General features: G+C 34.2%; 1 protein-coding gene across 10 annotated transcripts in view; it reads right to left on the bottom strand.

The window, feature by feature from the left end:
• Positions 1 to 526: 526 nt before the first annotated feature.
• The window catches only part of LOC134537616 (vinculin), a 53,322-nt gene continuing 36,005 nt past the window's right edge, over positions 527 to 17,843 (bottom strand). For 6 of the 10 annotated variants that reach the window (XM_063378257.1, XM_063378260.1, XM_063378262.1 and 3 more), the window contains 3 exons: positions 16,883 to 16,973; positions 6,476 to 6,645; positions 527 to 4,594 (listed from right to left, as the gene is read on the bottom strand). In XM_063378257.1, the coding sequence (XP_063234327.1) occupies positions 6,476 to 6,645; positions 16,883 to 16,973 (261 nt within the window). In that variant the 3' untranslated portion in view covers positions 527 to 4,594. Of the gene's footprint in view, positions 6,646 to 16,882; positions 16,974 to 17,843 lie in introns of all 10 variants that reach the window. The other 4 variants (XM_063378259.1, XM_063378261.1, XM_063378265.1 and 1 more) reach the window with 1 other exon arrangement.

Genomic DNA, 17,843 nt, shown 5'->3' on the forward strand with positions numbered 1-17,843 from the left:
AGTGTAAAGAATCGAACTAAGACCAAATGAATAAAGTTTCCAAGGAATAATTCTTAGAAGACCCTGAAGTTGAAAGTGTGTCGTCTATGGTAATAAGCTGTGTCATATTTGTTATGCCTTGGTTGTCCTCTTTACAATCAAAACAATTAAATACATAATATTCCCTCATGGAATATACAATTAATATTACAATCATAATAAAAATAATAATATATAACTGTAAACAGTTGTACTGGTTACAATACCCATTAACTAAAATCCCCATATAAAATTATAGATTACGATCAAGCTACAATGTAACACAGTAGCAACTTACCTTTGGTGAAAAAGATGTTGCGACTGAAAGAAGTTCCAGATTTTATAGTGGAAATTTCCAGAAAATGTATTGTTAAATGCTGAACTAAAATACATATAAGCTAATTTAGCAAAATATTTTTAGCATTAAGTTAGATTTGATATTGCTGATCCTTCAAATTTCTTATCTCTATTGATAATCCAGTTTATTTCAATGAATGAAACACCAAACAACAAAGAAGTTTTTTATTTGAAGTGTTAAAACACATAAATCCAAAACACATCAAAACAAATCTACAGCAGCAAAATAAAAAAAACAACAATGCTATTGCTTGAATATAAAAATGCAAATTATAGAGTATTAAATCTACACAAGATAAAAATTAGGTAATAAAATATATATATAATTAACATAATAGTGAAGACCTATCTGCACATTTAACTAAAAATTTTTATAACTGTTTGGAGATGCCTATAATTTTTAATTTTTTTATGCTTAATTTTTTAGTCCTGGCAAAGGCTTAAACATTTTAAATCAACCAACATGGTTTCGGGGGGGGAGGGGGAGAGAGAGAGAGAGAGAAATTGTGTGTTTGAATTATGTTCTAATGCATAAAAAAATCCTTTTTCTTTTTAAGAACACATTTTTTAAAATTTGGATAGTGAAAATATTGTAACTTTACTTTCTATAATTGATGTTACCTAATACTTATGTTGAAATACAACAGCCAAGGCACTATTTAAAATTCCATATGTAATAAATGTTTTTGATTGGGCGTAAGTACTTGGACATTAAGTGCTCTACTTATTTTAGTATTTTTCCTCCCCCGTCAATACATGTCGTGCATTTCTTCACTCAATGTCTGTACAAATAAACAACTTTCCAATTCTTAAACATTATGCAGCTTCACAAGACACATGCATAAAAAACAATAAAATATATTTGTGCGCACATGTCTTCATTATTTTACTGTAATTGTTACTTAATGGATTAAAAAAATTCATAAACAATAAAAAGCAATGTATGCTCAAAATATTAAGTCTTAATAATTAGTAGTTACATACATTTTAAGACACTAGTAGAAAACTATTATAAATATTTTGTCAATTACCTCAGCGAAAAAAACAGAAAAAAAAAAACTACAAAAAAACATATAACAAGTTAATTCTCGGTAACCACTAGGCTTAAATCTCATCTGCAACATGCAACACACAAAAACAGAACATGTGCTGATTAATGTATTGCCATTGCAATTATTGTGCATAAAGACTCATTTGTGGTAATAGTCCTACTAACCACCAATAGCTATATATAAAAAAAAAAAAAAAAAAAAGGAAATAAAATAGCAAAATGAGAACTGTTAATACACAGTTAAGTCAAATGATAAATAATAAAAATATGTTTTAAGATGATGCAAATTGTTTAAATAAACATGCCAAGATCTTTATTAGAAACAATGTACATTGCTATACTAAGAGTTTTGGCACTGTGCTGGTGTTTCAAGGTTACTATACATTTGAAAAATTGTTTCATATTTTGCCTTTGCTGTGTCTCAGACAAGCCCCAAATTTACATACAAATATGTACACAACAAAGCCTGCAGCTTTTACTCCTACAAACATTTACTGTACATAGGTACTGAAGTTATTTTGAATATGACTGTTTTAGCTACTTACGATCTTGAGATATTTACAGAAGTAAAAAAAAAACCTGAGATCTTTGAAATAAAACCAGGAAATTAATCATAATTACTGTGTAGTATGTACAGTAAAAAAAATTACATAATATTCCAAATTACGAATTACATAAAAAATGTTGCCAACATATAATAAACATTATATAAATAAAAAGTAACCTACTCAGAAAATAAATCATAAATAAATTAATATATTTTTTCAATAATAAAAAAAACCTTGAAAGTTAAAAAAGTAGCAGAAACAAAGTTTAACACAAACACTTTTACTAAAAGTTGTATGTGAAACTTTGAGTCTCCAAAAGAGTAATGTTCGGATACTATATGTCAGTAGACATATATTTGTAAAATGTACCTTCATGACCTAGAAATAGATGGAGTTACTATATTAACAGTTTGTCTAATTTCCTATAACATGGAAATGTAGGCAAATGAGTTAAAAACTCATGAATAACATTTAATTTGCTTCTAAGATATTGTGCCCAAATAAAATAATATTTTTGCCAAAAAAACTTGTAAAAAATTGAGGAACTTTTTATCTAGGTTGAAAAGTGCATAGAAAAATATATATACATTAATTTCTACTTCAAGCACAACCCTTAAAACAACATAATTGTATAACAACAACACGGTTTTGTTACTTCACCAAAATTCCAGTACAATCATTAGTACATAAATTAACAACAAATGGCACATTTGGATCAACTGTGGGTGCAGATTTGAAAGCTAATTTAAGGTGGTTATGAAAGAAGGAATACCCTATAAAGTGAAGAAATAATAGTGTGAGCAGCAAAACTATCTTGTTTATTAGATTGCTGGGGAGAGTTCCTTGGTTTTCATAACATCATATTGTTCTATTTCAATTATGTCTATAATTAAACTACTTAAAGCAAACATGAAATTAACATACATAATACACAAACTTTACAAGAAATATTTTGGCTTATATAGGTTGATTCAATTCAACCTCTGTTAACACTGCAAAGTGTTTCACGAAAACCAAAAATTTGTATGACATGTTAACAAACAACAAAATTAATTATTTTTACAAAAAAATAATTAGTGCTGTGTTATGTAATACATATATTTTGAATCCACTTGTACCACAATCAATGCTAAGTAATTGTTACAGTATCAAAATAATACAAATTATATTAAGCTTTTTACAGCATCCATGGGCAGAAAATTTTCATATCTTCAACAATATAGCTGTTAAGGAATTATAACTGTCGCTGGCATCAGTAACAGTAACGCAGGTGCCCAGCAGTTGAAACTAGCAAGACAAATAAAAACTGTTAACGCCAGACCGCAGCATAAAATGGTGTTCGTTTTGTCATACTAAGCAGCATTAGAGAAGATTAATAATTACATAAAGTGACGTGAAGGAATTGCTGGGTATCACATGATAAAAGTTCAATCATGTTAATTTGTGCAGAAGAAAGTTTAACGAAATCTTAGGTTAACTACTTTCGGAAAATGGTTGCGTTAACGTGGGTTACCAGATCACAATGGCATGGTACACTCACACAGAAGCAACTTAAATACATAGTCAAAACTGTAACACTGACAACCGGGTGTTGCTGATGCCTGGCTGTTTGGCTGTCTTTGTACTATAACCAGACTGTAACCTTGGTCTGTTTTATTAATACAGCTCAGTAGCATAAAATAGTTACATGAAAATGAGAATACCTAACAAACCATGCACATTTCTTTACAAAGTAAAAAAAAAAAACTAAAAATAATTTTAGGAGAAAGACTTAATTTGAGATTTTTTAGCTCAAGAATTTGAAGCATTCTTGAAATCACAGTCAAAGTCGAAAACACAGGATAACAAAGCAGACACTGGATTGGATACATGCAATTCTAAACTAAGGATTTTTCACTTATAAACATTTAATTTTTTCCACATAGTTACATTAACTCCAAATAATACAAACTTTAAATACCTTTTTTCCTGGCTATTTGAGATATCGTTGTTTTCCTTTTTATTAATTTTAAATTTAAAATTCAAGCATTGGCACTTTCAAAGCCAGAAATGGAGACAAGATTTTATAAAATGGCTGAATGGCTGAAAGTCTTTAGTTTTGAGACTACTTATCTTCACTACTATCTAATACCCTGCATTAAAAATACATGATGCTAACAATTACAAAATAGTTTTCTCTAAATATAGTTAGAAGCATCTGCACTCAACTTTTTTTTTGTCTGTACAAAGGACGGGAGTGAAAAAAAAAAAAAAAAAAAAAAAAAAAAAACTCGTCAGAAATAGTACAGTGGCTATTATCAATCTGATGAAATTGAATGCTGGTAAAATTATTCTCTACAATCTGGTCACTAGTACTATGTGAGTAAAAACGATCATTTTGATTAGTATGTCTTTATAACAACAAATCTCATCAAACAAATTAATTTTCTGAATCTTTGTAGTTTTAAGGCTAAAGTTATCACTGGACATACATGATATCTGAAGCTACAGTTCATTGAAGTTGCTAACAGCTTGGCTAACAAGGTCACGTGCAGACTGTAGCGAGCCACAGAAGTCATCGCAGTTAGTTGGCAACATTGCAACCCTGGTGGTGTGATTGGTAACTGCCTGTACAGCTGACCTGCACAACAGCCAACAATTTAATTGCTTTAATGTTAGTGACGGCTTACTTACATTTTCATCTCTTATGCTGGCAAGCTTAATGGGAGACAGCTTACATAACCAATATTTCCACATTTTGGAAAGTCAGAGAAGCTGGAATTGGTCAGGTAAAGTCAGGGACTTTACTTTGTAACATGCCAGTCATGATTTGCACATTCATAAAAACACTTGACAAATTTGTTGGGTTAAAGAATAATGTTCAAATATCATACTAATGTTGCTTTAAATGACCGATGATGAAAATAACGTCTCTTGAAAACACTGATTTGTCTGATTTTTACTGATTTTTATTATCCTTCACTGAAAATTCACACTAGCTCAATAGCAGACATCTTTCGATCACAACACTGTTCCAGATTATACATAAAACATAACAAAAAAAAAGTTTGTTGCTTTAAGAAAACAATTGAAACTTCAAATGGTACCAAAATGTCTGATAAAAAGGTTATTTATCACTGCTATTATATCCCATGGTTTTTTTCCACATACTCACGGTACAAGCCAAGAATGCTGTCCTTGGAATGGCGACTAAAAACTAATTTTTCCAAGTCTCGTTGCGGGCCTAATGCAGATGACTGCATGCAGTCAAAAAATTCTACATAAAAAAATCCAAAATGCTTATAAATTGGCACTGCCAGGACTGCTGCCATGAAATTTTCTTCTCAACTACATAATTATATTATTTTTCGAGCCATTGTCTGACCGAATGTTTCATATGTTGAGAGGGTAAGGGCCTACAACGCTACAACTTGAATTCCAGGAAACATAGAGAGAACTCCCCAGTGATAGTAATTTGAGGGGAAAATGTCATGCCAACACCCAGTCTGTGAAGGCATTTTTTTTAGACTGTGTTCCAGGGCACTATAAACTGGCATATCGTCGCTTAGCTAACAATACCACCTAGTTTACATTTCACTAATTTTACAGTTAGGTGGTATTGTATGCTAAGTGACGATACACAAGGTTCAATTTAATATAAAAAGAAATAAAGAAAGTAGAGAGAGAACTAAGCTGGCTCTGGGAATGGTAGAGGTTGGATTTTCTTTATTTCGTTCAGGAAATTGCTGCAAATTAGGTAAATTAAAAAAAAATCATAGTAGTACTAGAAATTATGGACAGGAAAAAGTCTGGGAAATTTACTACAGATTTGAGTGGACTACCTGATAACAACTTGCTTACTTGACTTAATATTTAAAGCCTGAAAGCAGGTTATGAATGAATCAATATGAATGAGCGAAATACGAACAAATGAATCAATTAGGTGCTAACACTGGATCATTAGATCTGATAAGGAGTTACGAGATGAGAACGGAGCATTGACGAAGTGAATGGGTGGAGAAACATTCACCGGCACACTGTAACATCTCTGCCAAAAATCCGGGATCGACCCTCCATTACCGAGTGAGCTTGCACGGCATCTCAATTCGCTCGACTATTAGTTCAGGACAGAAGCATAAACCTGGCCGAGAATTTATGCGATTAAAATTTCCGAGACAGCACTTAACACTGTATAGAATTTCCTACGCAGCATTTCTGCAGCAGCAGTACTTGAAAACACCATTTTCAGAATTAATTTATCCCAAAAAAAAAAATGCCTTGACCAGAAAATAAACATTTGTAAACATTTTTAACAAGGCATTCAGGATTGTTAAATAATTAACATAGATTAAAAGTTGATGGTTGGATCTGTAGAAGTAATTTACAGGAATAGCTGACCGAATATGTGCAACGTACACGGAGATGAAAACGTAAGCACAAGATGGGATAGCATTGAGGGCAGATTGTAATCGAATTATAAAATCACAGGCATGTGTTTGCGTCCCAGGTGGCACACACGCACCTAGTACTGGTACCACGGCTGCTTGCGCACCCAGCGCAGCTGGATGCCGGCGTCCGTGCGGATCTTGATGGACGCCGACTCGGCTGCGCGCACAGTCTCCTTCACGGACTGCATGAGGTTCTGTGCGTTGCCCACCAGCATGTCCGTGGCCTCCTGGTCCTCCTCCGTGCCTGCGCCCGGGAGAGAACAGCCGTCCAGACTCTGTGCGTGCGCTGCGACACGCTCAGACAGCGGCACCGGGCAAATGGCGACTTTCAGTGTTACCAGGGGCCTAGCCGGGGGGGGGGGGGGGGTTAGGGGTTCAACCCCCCCCCCCCCCTAGCACCAATTCTTTAATTAATTTCTTATTCATCACTCAAACAAATTTCATATTAAAATTAATAAAAATTTTACCATTACAATACTTAAATTTAAGTACCGAAAACTGCTAAAATAGCACTATTTTACACCTTGAAATCCAAATTTTTCCCCGGGGGAGGGGGGGGGGGGCATGCTTCTTATTAACACTCCCCATACACAAATCCTGGCTACACCACTGAGTGTTACTATTTGTTGATTTTCCTAAGGCCGTAAAATAGCCTTTGTATAGGTACATTCCGAAAGCAGAATTACCAATTCTGAACACCAGTTATTATTTCACAGGAGAAACTACTTGTAGCAGTCCATCAATAAAAAAAAAAGGCATTCCATGAAATCTGCCCTATGGTCAAACAAGAGCCAAAATTTGTTAACATTAATCAATGTAAACAATTTTAATGATAAAAAAACAGTTGAAATCAAGATGGTGCCTTTCTGTAAAGTTTCCTTAGGAAGTGGGAAATTAATATTATCAGACGATGCCCTTGATGAAATACAAGAAGAAAATGTATTTACAAAATTCTCATTCCAATTGATTTTAAATTAACATTTTTAGGTACATTAAAATTGTTTTTATTTAATTATAAAGTTTTGCCTCACTGAAACAAGGACAGTGCTAATGTCGAAAATGATGCATTGGAAAGAGAGAGTATTAAAACGCACACTGCAAACTAAGGATGAGACACGCTATATAAACACTATTCAGGGCGAGTTAGAATCTGACAAACTTCGACGACAGGTTCTTCACTATCGTCGAAAGTACTCACAAGGCCAGCAATAAATAAAAATAATCAATTATTAATGAAAATAATGAAAAATCTGTTAAGATTGTAGGGGATGGTCCTTGGGTGAAACCTGGGCAATGTAAAAATGCCAGTAACTGTCCAGGTGAAAATTTAGAGTTCATTTAAGGCACTTTCCAATTGATAAACCAAGATTGCAAAGACACCAGTAAAAAAAAATTTTAAAAAAATTGCACATACCATTGAAACTGCATTACATGTGCTCCCTGGACAACAAAAAATTTTCATAATTTACTTTTCAAATCACAGAATCACTATAATCAAAAAAGCTGTTGACAACAAGTAAATTATTAGCTGTGAAAAATATTTCACATTTCTTTTGCTTCCGGAAATAATAATATATATATATGCTTTAAAAACGAGCGGTTTCTGCACTATCATATAATTTCATGTAGGAAAATAAAACCACATTGAAATATTTTGCTCAATTCTGTTAAGTTTTTGGCATCAAAATTTGTCCAGGCACAAGATTAAAAAATGGTTAATAGAAGCAGTACATGTACAAGTCCGTTCCAGAGAAGACAACCACGAGGATTTTGTAAACTAAGGTTTGACTGTATGTAGTGTGCCTGAGCACGCACTGCAGTACACATGCTACTATTCCAACTAGATAAAAAAACAGGAATGCTAATGAACAATACAATATATTTGGGGCATGGGCATCATGCTGGTTCCAAAAATTAGCATGACGTTCAAAATATAACAAAATTTAAAAGATTGCAACTATCATCAAAATTTAATGTTCATCTCCAAACTATCTTGTTAACATGTTCTTTGAATGTTTGTTGCTATGGAGAGGATTAATTTAAGATTTTTTTTTGTAGATATGCCATTGCTGGTTGCTCTGTATATCATAATAAACCTCAATCAGCCTGTTAATGCCTGAGCATGGAACCAGATCTCCGTTCTCGAAACATCACAACTGTTTTGTCTTAGGAAGCCTTTTGTGTTTGTCTGTATATGATGAGTATCATCGTTAGGTTTGTTTGTTTGTTTGTCAGTCACTGTGTTGCCCGAAGGTCGTTTTTAGTTTTAATTACTGTTCTTGTTGCTTCTGTCTCGTTATGGTTAGCCCGCTGTGTCCGTCTGTGCTGTTATATTTTCCTGATAAATTCCTTTCACTGAATTTTCTGTGCGGTCAATATTTTTTAACTTTTGATTTTGGCTGATTTTGGCTCATTTCCTGTACATTTGAATATTAATCTTTTTTTGTCCATTATTGAGGTTTCTAATGAGATACAGTGTAATTTGCAATGGCGTATGTCCAAAAATACACATTAAATCATATCCTTATAGTATTATGTCACTACACCACCACACATTCACAGTGATGCGAAGAACAGTATTGTAATCATAAGTCCACGTCCATCTAGCCAGCAAACTGCACATACCACAACAGTCACCTCAGTGCTAACTACTTGATTTAGCAAAATACTTACTGCTGCCGATCAAGCTGTCTGTGACCCGGGGGAGAAAGAGAGAAAGAAAACTATGAGAACTCTCACCAAGGCACAGCCTGAATGACACACCTATTGGTCAACTACAACGGCAGAAGCAGTCAAAGTAGCGAGGTAGCAGCATTTCGCTACCACTTTCTTTTGGCTCAGAGTAAAAAAAAAAAGCATCACATTCTGTTGATAAAAGTTATTACTTTAATTTACCACACAACTGCGCTGTTAACATTATTCCACAGGTTTGTGGAATTAGTGCCATTAGCTAAAAACAGTGCTACCTACACCCTAAAAATTAGAGCAACTATTTGTAACGAAAATTATAAGCAATTTTAAGATGATAAAAGAATAACTACACAACATTCCTCAACATATGCATTCTCCACTTCCCCAAATAAAAAAAAAGTATGTATTTTGTAAGGCAAAATTATACCTTCTGCTAACTATTAAAATTTTAACAGTAACTGAGTAGCCTACCTAAAAACCAATACTTTATTTCTCCCCTTTCAAATTTCACCCAAACTACAAATAAGATGTGCATATATTTATAACAGGTGACACTAAAGTGCAAGATGTATGCAGAGTCATACACCCCCATTCTTTTAATTTTAGGCCATCACGATCAATTTCGTTCTTTGAATGATTCTTGCAAGGGGAAGATTGATTTAAGATCGTTTTTGTGGACATATTAGCAATGGCGTGTCCACAAAAACACCTTAAAAAAATAATAGTAATCTACCATGCACTAATCGGTGACAACTAACAGCCCATAAATATAGAAATGTCTACAAGAAAAACAAAAGAGAGAGGAGAAAATCTTGTAATAAATAAACTGGGCAACATGCACATTTTTTAAACTGATAGCTATTTTCCAAAATTATTGTATCCATTAAAAACCCACAAATTTTTAGGGATATCAAACATGGAAAAAAAATATATCATCTACTGTAACAAAAATTTTAACCATGTAAGTAATAAAGTTACAGAGTAAGTATATAATATTAAATAGTTGAGGTTCTTTTACACAGTTACTTGTTTATGTCATGTACCTATTTATAATTTAATATCAAGAGTATGAAAAGAGGCGGTTGTTATATACCTTTACTTTTTCCATCTTATTCCTTTAATTTCAGTCACATCTCCTTAAAATTGGTATCATCTATTATCTTTATCTATCTACTAATATAGTATTAAGTCATAGTGAAGTTTAACAAAAATATCTTTCATTCTGCAAATAGAGATATCTTGACCTACAGTTTGCGATGCACTGGTGTACCCATATACTTGAGTATATTAAAGTCAAATAAATGAGGGAAAGTTTTGCAGTTAAGTGATAATGGTTGCATAAACATTTTTTTTTGATTGTAAATGGTAACTAAAAACACCAATTTTCCTGCAATAAACAGCATATTTCTTCTTTCAAATATGCTACAAAATTTGGTACTTACTAATTTCAGAAAAATCCATAATATTTGCATGTTGCCCATTGTCTGAATACTTAGTAATCTTTCAAAAGTCAAGAAAATACCAAATTTTTTTAACAACCTCCTAGGTATTATTTACGTAGTTCAATGTACAAGCACATACATACCTACACTGGAAGAAGTTGGGTTTCTGAAAATTAAGTTAAATTTCAAGAATGCTACAAACTGAATTACCCTATAGAGTAAAATAGGTATCTGCAACTACTACTTGATTTACGTAACATATAAATGGGTTAAAACGGGATGAAATTTTTTATCACACATACAAATATTGCAATTCTCACCAGAGTGCATACAGAATTGAATCAAATACATATAAATACAGTTGAGTCAATTCAGATATTGGCAGATTCAATCAATTAAAGTGAATCAAAGGATTTAGCATCCAATTGTTTTGGAATCAAACCTATTTGATTATTTCCCTTCAACAAAATATTGGGTGTTAATACTGTTGATTATGATTTTCATCCAATTAATAACAGATAAGTCAATTAATAAGGATTTTCTGTTAATCACAATGCTTTTCAGAATATACAGCTAATTAATAAAAAACTTATTCAATCAAACATTTGCTCAGTAAATCAGGGGTTTGATCACTTAATAATGAATTAATTAAAAATCTATTAATTAATCATGGTTTCTCATTTAATATTGGATGAAAACAGTTCTATTATTGTGCTTAATTTACATGAAGTGATGTAGAAGCTTTATTTCCCAGATTAATAAACACAAGTGTTTTTTAAACCCATAATTACAATAAAATTTCAATATTCAAAGTTATAGCAATTTCCAATATATTACAAATTTGATACTAAATGCAACTGCATTATATCATAAAAGTACTGTAAATTACTTAACATAACTTATGTCACTTTTACTAAGTGTGCTGTGTTTTTTAAAATAAAATACAATGAATTTTGTATTCTCCAACATTTGTAAAATAACAAACAGGTTTTTGCAGTAGTAGTTTGATTAGAATCATCATTTAAAAAAAAAAAAAAAAAAAAAAAAAAAAAAAAAAAAAAAAAAAAAAAAAAAAAAAAAAAAAAAAAAAAAAAAAGATCGAAATCAAAGAATTAACTCCGAAAGATGAGAATCTAAACTGGAATCGGCATAATTTTATGAATCGACCCAACACCATAATATAATGTTTACTCACTTGTCCTACTCACTTAATGCAGTTTTGGTGAATTATTGTACTATGGACAGGTTTAACTACATGAAATTAAAAGTTCCAAAGATTTCTTAAGTGGACATTAACTGTCACTATTTGTGAGGACACATGCATGCCACATTCCACACACGTCCATTTAAACTAGGAGTGCAGAGAACACACCCTTTCCCGTGCTAGCTCACCATCCAGAAATGGCGTGATTGTGTTTCACATGGCCGCCACAACAATAAAACAACACAATTATACTTGTAATCAACAAAATATGATGCAAAGTCACAAAAATCATGCCGGTCAGGCTGGAAGACCGCAACAATAAGCACATGCCACTGTTCCATTCTGTGCACGGCGTGTTCATTTCGACAGGATGCGAAACACGGCAATGCACTTGCAATTGCACATCGTCGCTGCAGATGCAAAATTTTTTATGTCAAATTGGTAGATTTTCAAGAGGTACACATTTTCCTACGAAAATTTGTTTTGTATTGGTTCGTAGACTTTCAATTAGTTATTGTAATACGAGAGTACTGCATCTGGTATGGAAAATTTTACATGATTTTTGTATGTCAAGATTGTACAATCACTTAAAATGGACATACAAGGTTTTCCATCCGTAGCAACGACATGTCGCATCGCCCATGCACCAAGTACTGTGTCAAAGGAACGTTACCCCCAAGGACTTCGCCCAAGTCCATCCTCGGAATGGTTTCTGTTCAGAGAGAACAGTACGCATTAGAACAAGCGGCGATGCCATGTACAGCGACATACAGCACAGAACAAAGCATTCATTCGAACACAGTAAACTGCCGCAGGTATTATGTACAGACATATTCTCAGCACAAATGTTTGCTGTGAATACTTGTGACTTATATTTTTGAACAGTTGTTATCTTGGAGCTTCATGCGATGCAAAGCTCGCAAGGCACCCGCCGACATCATTCGAACACGAGCCAAAACTCTAGCATGCGAGGATATCGAAGGAAGTAGTTTTGGTGCTTACTAGCCAACCTTGTGGGGAGGTGCCAGTGTACGTATCTCTTAAAAGTAAACATACAAACATATAGTACACACAAGGATGGTTTCCAACTGTTATCTGTGTCTAAATATATCTTCATTGCCACTTCTTACAAAATTACAAACACAGCCAGTGTGTTAGCAAACTAGTCGATTGGCAATTATTTAACAAATACTTCATAAATGAACAAAGTATTTACCTAGGCATGGATTCTATGAATAAAAATTTTCTGATAAAACTGTTGTCAACTACACAAAAAGAATATTTAGTATTCCATTACTACTTCAAGAAAGGAGCTTAGCATTTTTAGTTAGTGAGGCTACTTCCCAAAATCTCATATATATACGACGGAACATATGGTAGTCGTAAGAGACAAGGTTAAAATGCAAGGGATACTTTAAAAAAATAAGAAATAAGCAATTCTGTACTGAAATTATAACATGTGTCAAAGTAATTAACAGTACAGTTTTGCTTTCAATTATACAGCTATCCCACACCTGATAAAAAAATTACCACTATTCATTGGTATAGCAATATAAAGATACTTCTTTAACCAAGGATTAGGCCTTACGGTGCATGCATGTGTGCTATAAAATCATGGAGGTGTTACAGAACACAGAGAATGCAACAGGTGAAATTTGATTTCTATCTTATAACCACTACCCATGATTATTCATGCTTAGATTATGTAGATTTCAGGTTATTTAATTTTAATTCTGAGTACCTTACAATGAAGACTATATTAATGTCTACATGAATAATAATATATATTAATGTTTGTGTAAAACATAATTATTAAAGAGTCTTTACAAAAATAAATGTAATTGAAACAACACAGAGGACAAACGTTTGTAACAAGTTATGACAAAAAATAATCAGACTGGTAAGACATTTTTGAAGGCGTTCATAAAAAATTGACTTACCTACTAAGGAAAACGTAAAAACAATAGTCATATATAGAAGCAGACAGGGGCTAAAATGCGGAGGCAGTCTTAGACTTTGCGGGGCCCTAATATTTTGGAGAGGTACCTTACCAGGGAAAGTTTATTTGAAAAATAAACTTTTAAAGCAATGTTTTTAAGTCAAACTTTACCTTAAATTCTGATGATGGTTTTGATAATTGATATTGAGAAGTTTAGATATTCCTTCCTGATAAATTAAGCTTGAATTTAGTTTGATAAATTCTACGATAAAACTAAGGTGAAATTGTGTCATTATGTGAGACAATACAACCTTTGAAAGTTTTTTTTTAAATAAGAAATCAAAAAACCCAAGAGAAATCAGAATGGTCTACTACTCCCTGATGATGGCGACTGAAACGTCGACCAAAATGTCGGTGAGATATCTTCGCCTTCGACGCTGCTACAAGCCAGACGTCAAGCAACTCCAGACAATGACCACGAAAGTTTGCGATCTTTGGACCAGCACTTCAATTTACACGCTAATAGCAATTTAATTCTTCCTTTACCCATTAATGTCCATATTATTTCACAGAAAAACAGACGAACAAGAGACAGGGAAAGTAAAAACGGAAAGGCTGGCGCGGGGCCCAGCTTATCGCGGGGGCCTTTGGCGGTTACTCGGCCCTGGAGTCATCTCTGCCAGAATGCAAGGCAACTGGAGAAGAAATCAGCCATCCCAGCATTTGCCTGGAGTGATTCCAGAAAACCATGGAAACATAAACCAGGCTGGCTGGACAACAATTTCAACCCGAGTCCTCACGAACACCAAGACTATCAACTCACTTGCCTTTAGTCGGCAACAGGTACTATGAGTTTGAATCAAGAAGCACCTACTCATTTACCTTGAACAAAATATTGTACCAGAATTTATTTTTCTGCTCTAAATAATTCTTGATTCTCCCCCCCCCCCCCCCCCAAAAAAAAAAAATATATCATGATCACATTTGTATGGATCGTAAGCAAGTACACATCGTCGCTTAAGAAACAACGCCTATATGACACAAAGCAAATTTTTCAGGAGAGATTGATATCTTTATGCACCATGCTGGAACTGAATAATAGTCAGTGTTAGAAAAACGGCCACAGCAGCACATTGTTGGATTTTCAGAAAATTAATTTCATGAGAAGACGCTAAATGCTTACATTTCCACAAAGAAACAAGAAACTTATTTAAAAAAAATGTCTCTAAGGCAGTGTGTAACGTTGCATGAACCCTGCCCTCCTAGCTAAATAATTTTCTTTTTAAACTACTTTTTTGTACATGTAAGTAATAATAAGTCAATGTTTTTTGAGTGGTGTATATGTTATGAAACAGCATAATCAGACATTATGAATATTAATTTATGTTATTTGCACGTGCTATGTGTTTTAAGAAGGTGTTTTGTATTTGAACAGACGTTTTTATGTAATTATTCACAAATAAGTCGCTGTACTAGAATTTTGCCTGGTTAGGCCTACTCTTTCAGGTTTTTCTAAATAAGTTTAATTTTGTCAAGTAATTTGTGTTGTGATTGTTGTTCTTAAATTTAATTATCGTGTTGCATAATGCTAGAACAAGGGACTGTGTCTGGTGTGATGGTTAGAAAGAGAGGCATGAGAGGCCTGTAAGTATGAGAAAGAAACAGTGCTTCCCCGCCAACAGAGATAGAGGCTGGGATTCACCACGGGTCGTGGGAAATGTGTGATAACTGCTGTCTCACGGTGTGGGAGAGAGAAGGAGAATGTAAAGTCCTTGGCTCTATGGAGAGAAAACTGTTTTCAGTGTGTGCTGTTTTCCTATTGGCTTGTATCTGTAAGTGTGAATGAAGCGTGCGTGTGATTGGTCGGTGAGGTCATGTGACTTCTCCTCCCTGCGTGGAGGAGACGGTGGCAAGAGTTCACCAGTTGTCTGCCGACTGCTGCACCAGTAGGTCGCGTTCGGTGGCTTCTCGCCAAATTATGAAGTAATTTGCTAATAGATAATTTAACGTTTGTGGTCAGAGCCAGGCCGATTATTAAGTTAACCTAATTTTTTTTTATATTTCGTTCGGACATAAATTAAAAATTGCGGCCACCTTCGTCTGCATTTGGCTCGGGGCGAAGTTAGTTTTCGCTGGGTGCGGCCACGTTTAAGGCCGCACTGACTTTGTGTACTTGCAATAAAACATTACTGAAGGACGCTATTTTTTCGTTAATTCTCATCACGCGAACTGCGAGCATTTTTCGACGGGCAGATGTATGTGGAATGAGTGAGCAACCTCTTTTGGAAGTGTTTGGATTAGTCTGTGAATTCTATTGTGAAAAAATAAAACGAAAACTAAAATTGGCGGAACATCTTTTTATTTTTGTATGTAACGAAACGTTATAACGTTATAAGTGTTGTTTATTAAGCAAGGATATGGAACTTCCTGACTTCTTTTTGAAGGGGGGGGGGGGGGGGGGGAAGTAGAGGAGGAAAAAATTAGATAATGGTAAAGTTCCTGCATTCATCTTTTCAAGTCCAGGGAAATACTGATAAAAAAATAATGAAATTTACAAAATATTTTTCAATTATGGTGTCTAACAAGGTAAACTTCCCAAAAAGATTAAATTATATGCCACCACGATTATGTGCTTACATAACATGTTTTGTGATTTTAAACTTGCTTCCATGTATGTATAAGAAAAACTTCAGTGCACGTTTGGACACTAAAAAAATGCAATTATATTTGCCTAAATACTACAAAACAGTCACTTAGAAATTATTATACCATCAAGTATTACAGGTCATAACTCAGAGATACAGAATTTGATTGCAATACTTTGCAGGGTTTTTTTTATTAAAATTATCCTGAAATAAAATTTTTAATAAATTTGAAATATCTAATTTGTCATTTTGACAACTTTTTCGACAAGTGAGAACATTTTATTTTGTGCGTGCCCGCCATCCTGGCCACGCTAGTCAAGAGATTTTATAGTTACTTTAAATTATTTTTTTAAATTATAAGAGTTGGAATGGTTTTCTCATTTCAGTATTTTGGTATAGTAAATTTAAATAATTATACCAGATGTGTTCATGCATGATTGTTTAAGTGTTCAGAGCTCAGGCGCACGTGAACTTGAAAGTTAAACACTTCTGGTTTCATAGACAGTGCAGCGGTCGGCCGAGACCACGCTTCTCGCGCGCGATTGGACGGAAAGCCTTACCTTGAGCACCCAGCATCGTCGCCTTGACGGTGGACAGGATCTTCAGCTGCGTGCCGATGGTCGGGATCCTCTCGCAGACTTGCAGCAGGTTCTGCAACACACACACGCACCCCAGTGACCTTAGTCCGTGTGCCGTCCCGACGGCAGCCGACACACTCTGCTCCTCAACACCCAGGGCCGGTGCAAGGTCAATTGGCGCCCTAGGCAAACAACCTTAATGCCCCCCCCCCCCCCTCCCCCGGGCCGGGACACCCCAAAAAATTTTTCCTTGCCTCAAAATACATCACGTAAGCCTAAGATTTTGTCAAACAATCAAATGTAAGCAGGCTTGTGTTTTTTTTTTACTTATTACAAATCATAAACAGGTCACCGTGGACTTTAAATAATTACTTATATCAATATAAACATTCCAAACTGTTACAAAAATCAATTTTTATCTAGTTTCAATAATCGTTAAACATACTATATGAGCTGTTATGTGTCGTGCTGCGCCGCCCCCAGCTACTTGGCGCCCTAGGCGGTTGCCTAGTTCGCCTATATGGACGCGCCGGCCCTGCTAAAAACCCTTAGCTACCGAGCTCTCGAAGCTGCCAGAGATGTACCAACTACGATGTGGTTTGGCTGTAACTGACCTGGTTCTAAACTAACACATCAAGCTATAGTGATCGTGCTGCCAATTAGTAGCATTTTTTTGTCACAATTGTAAATTTGAATTTTTAAATTATTATTTTAGCAGTTATTTTGTAGCTAAAACTTAAACATTTTTCCACTCACTGTACACTACCACTTAATCTTTGTCAGGATCAAAACATTCCTATGAATAGTTTTTTTTAAATTTTATTATACAACTTATTATTGCAGTTTAACAGCTAAGTTAAAAATATATATATATATATATTATTATGTGATTTTTGTTTAAGTAAGTGTTATAATTTTTAATGCCAAGCATAGTTCGTGGTAT

This window comes from Bacillus rossius, chromosome 12, assembly GCF_032445375.1.
Source record: "Bacillus rossius redtenbacheri isolate Brsri chromosome 12, Brsri_v3, whole genome shotgun sequence".
NCBI lineage: Eukaryota > Metazoa > Arthropoda > Insecta > Phasmatodea > Bacillidae > Bacillus > Bacillus rossius.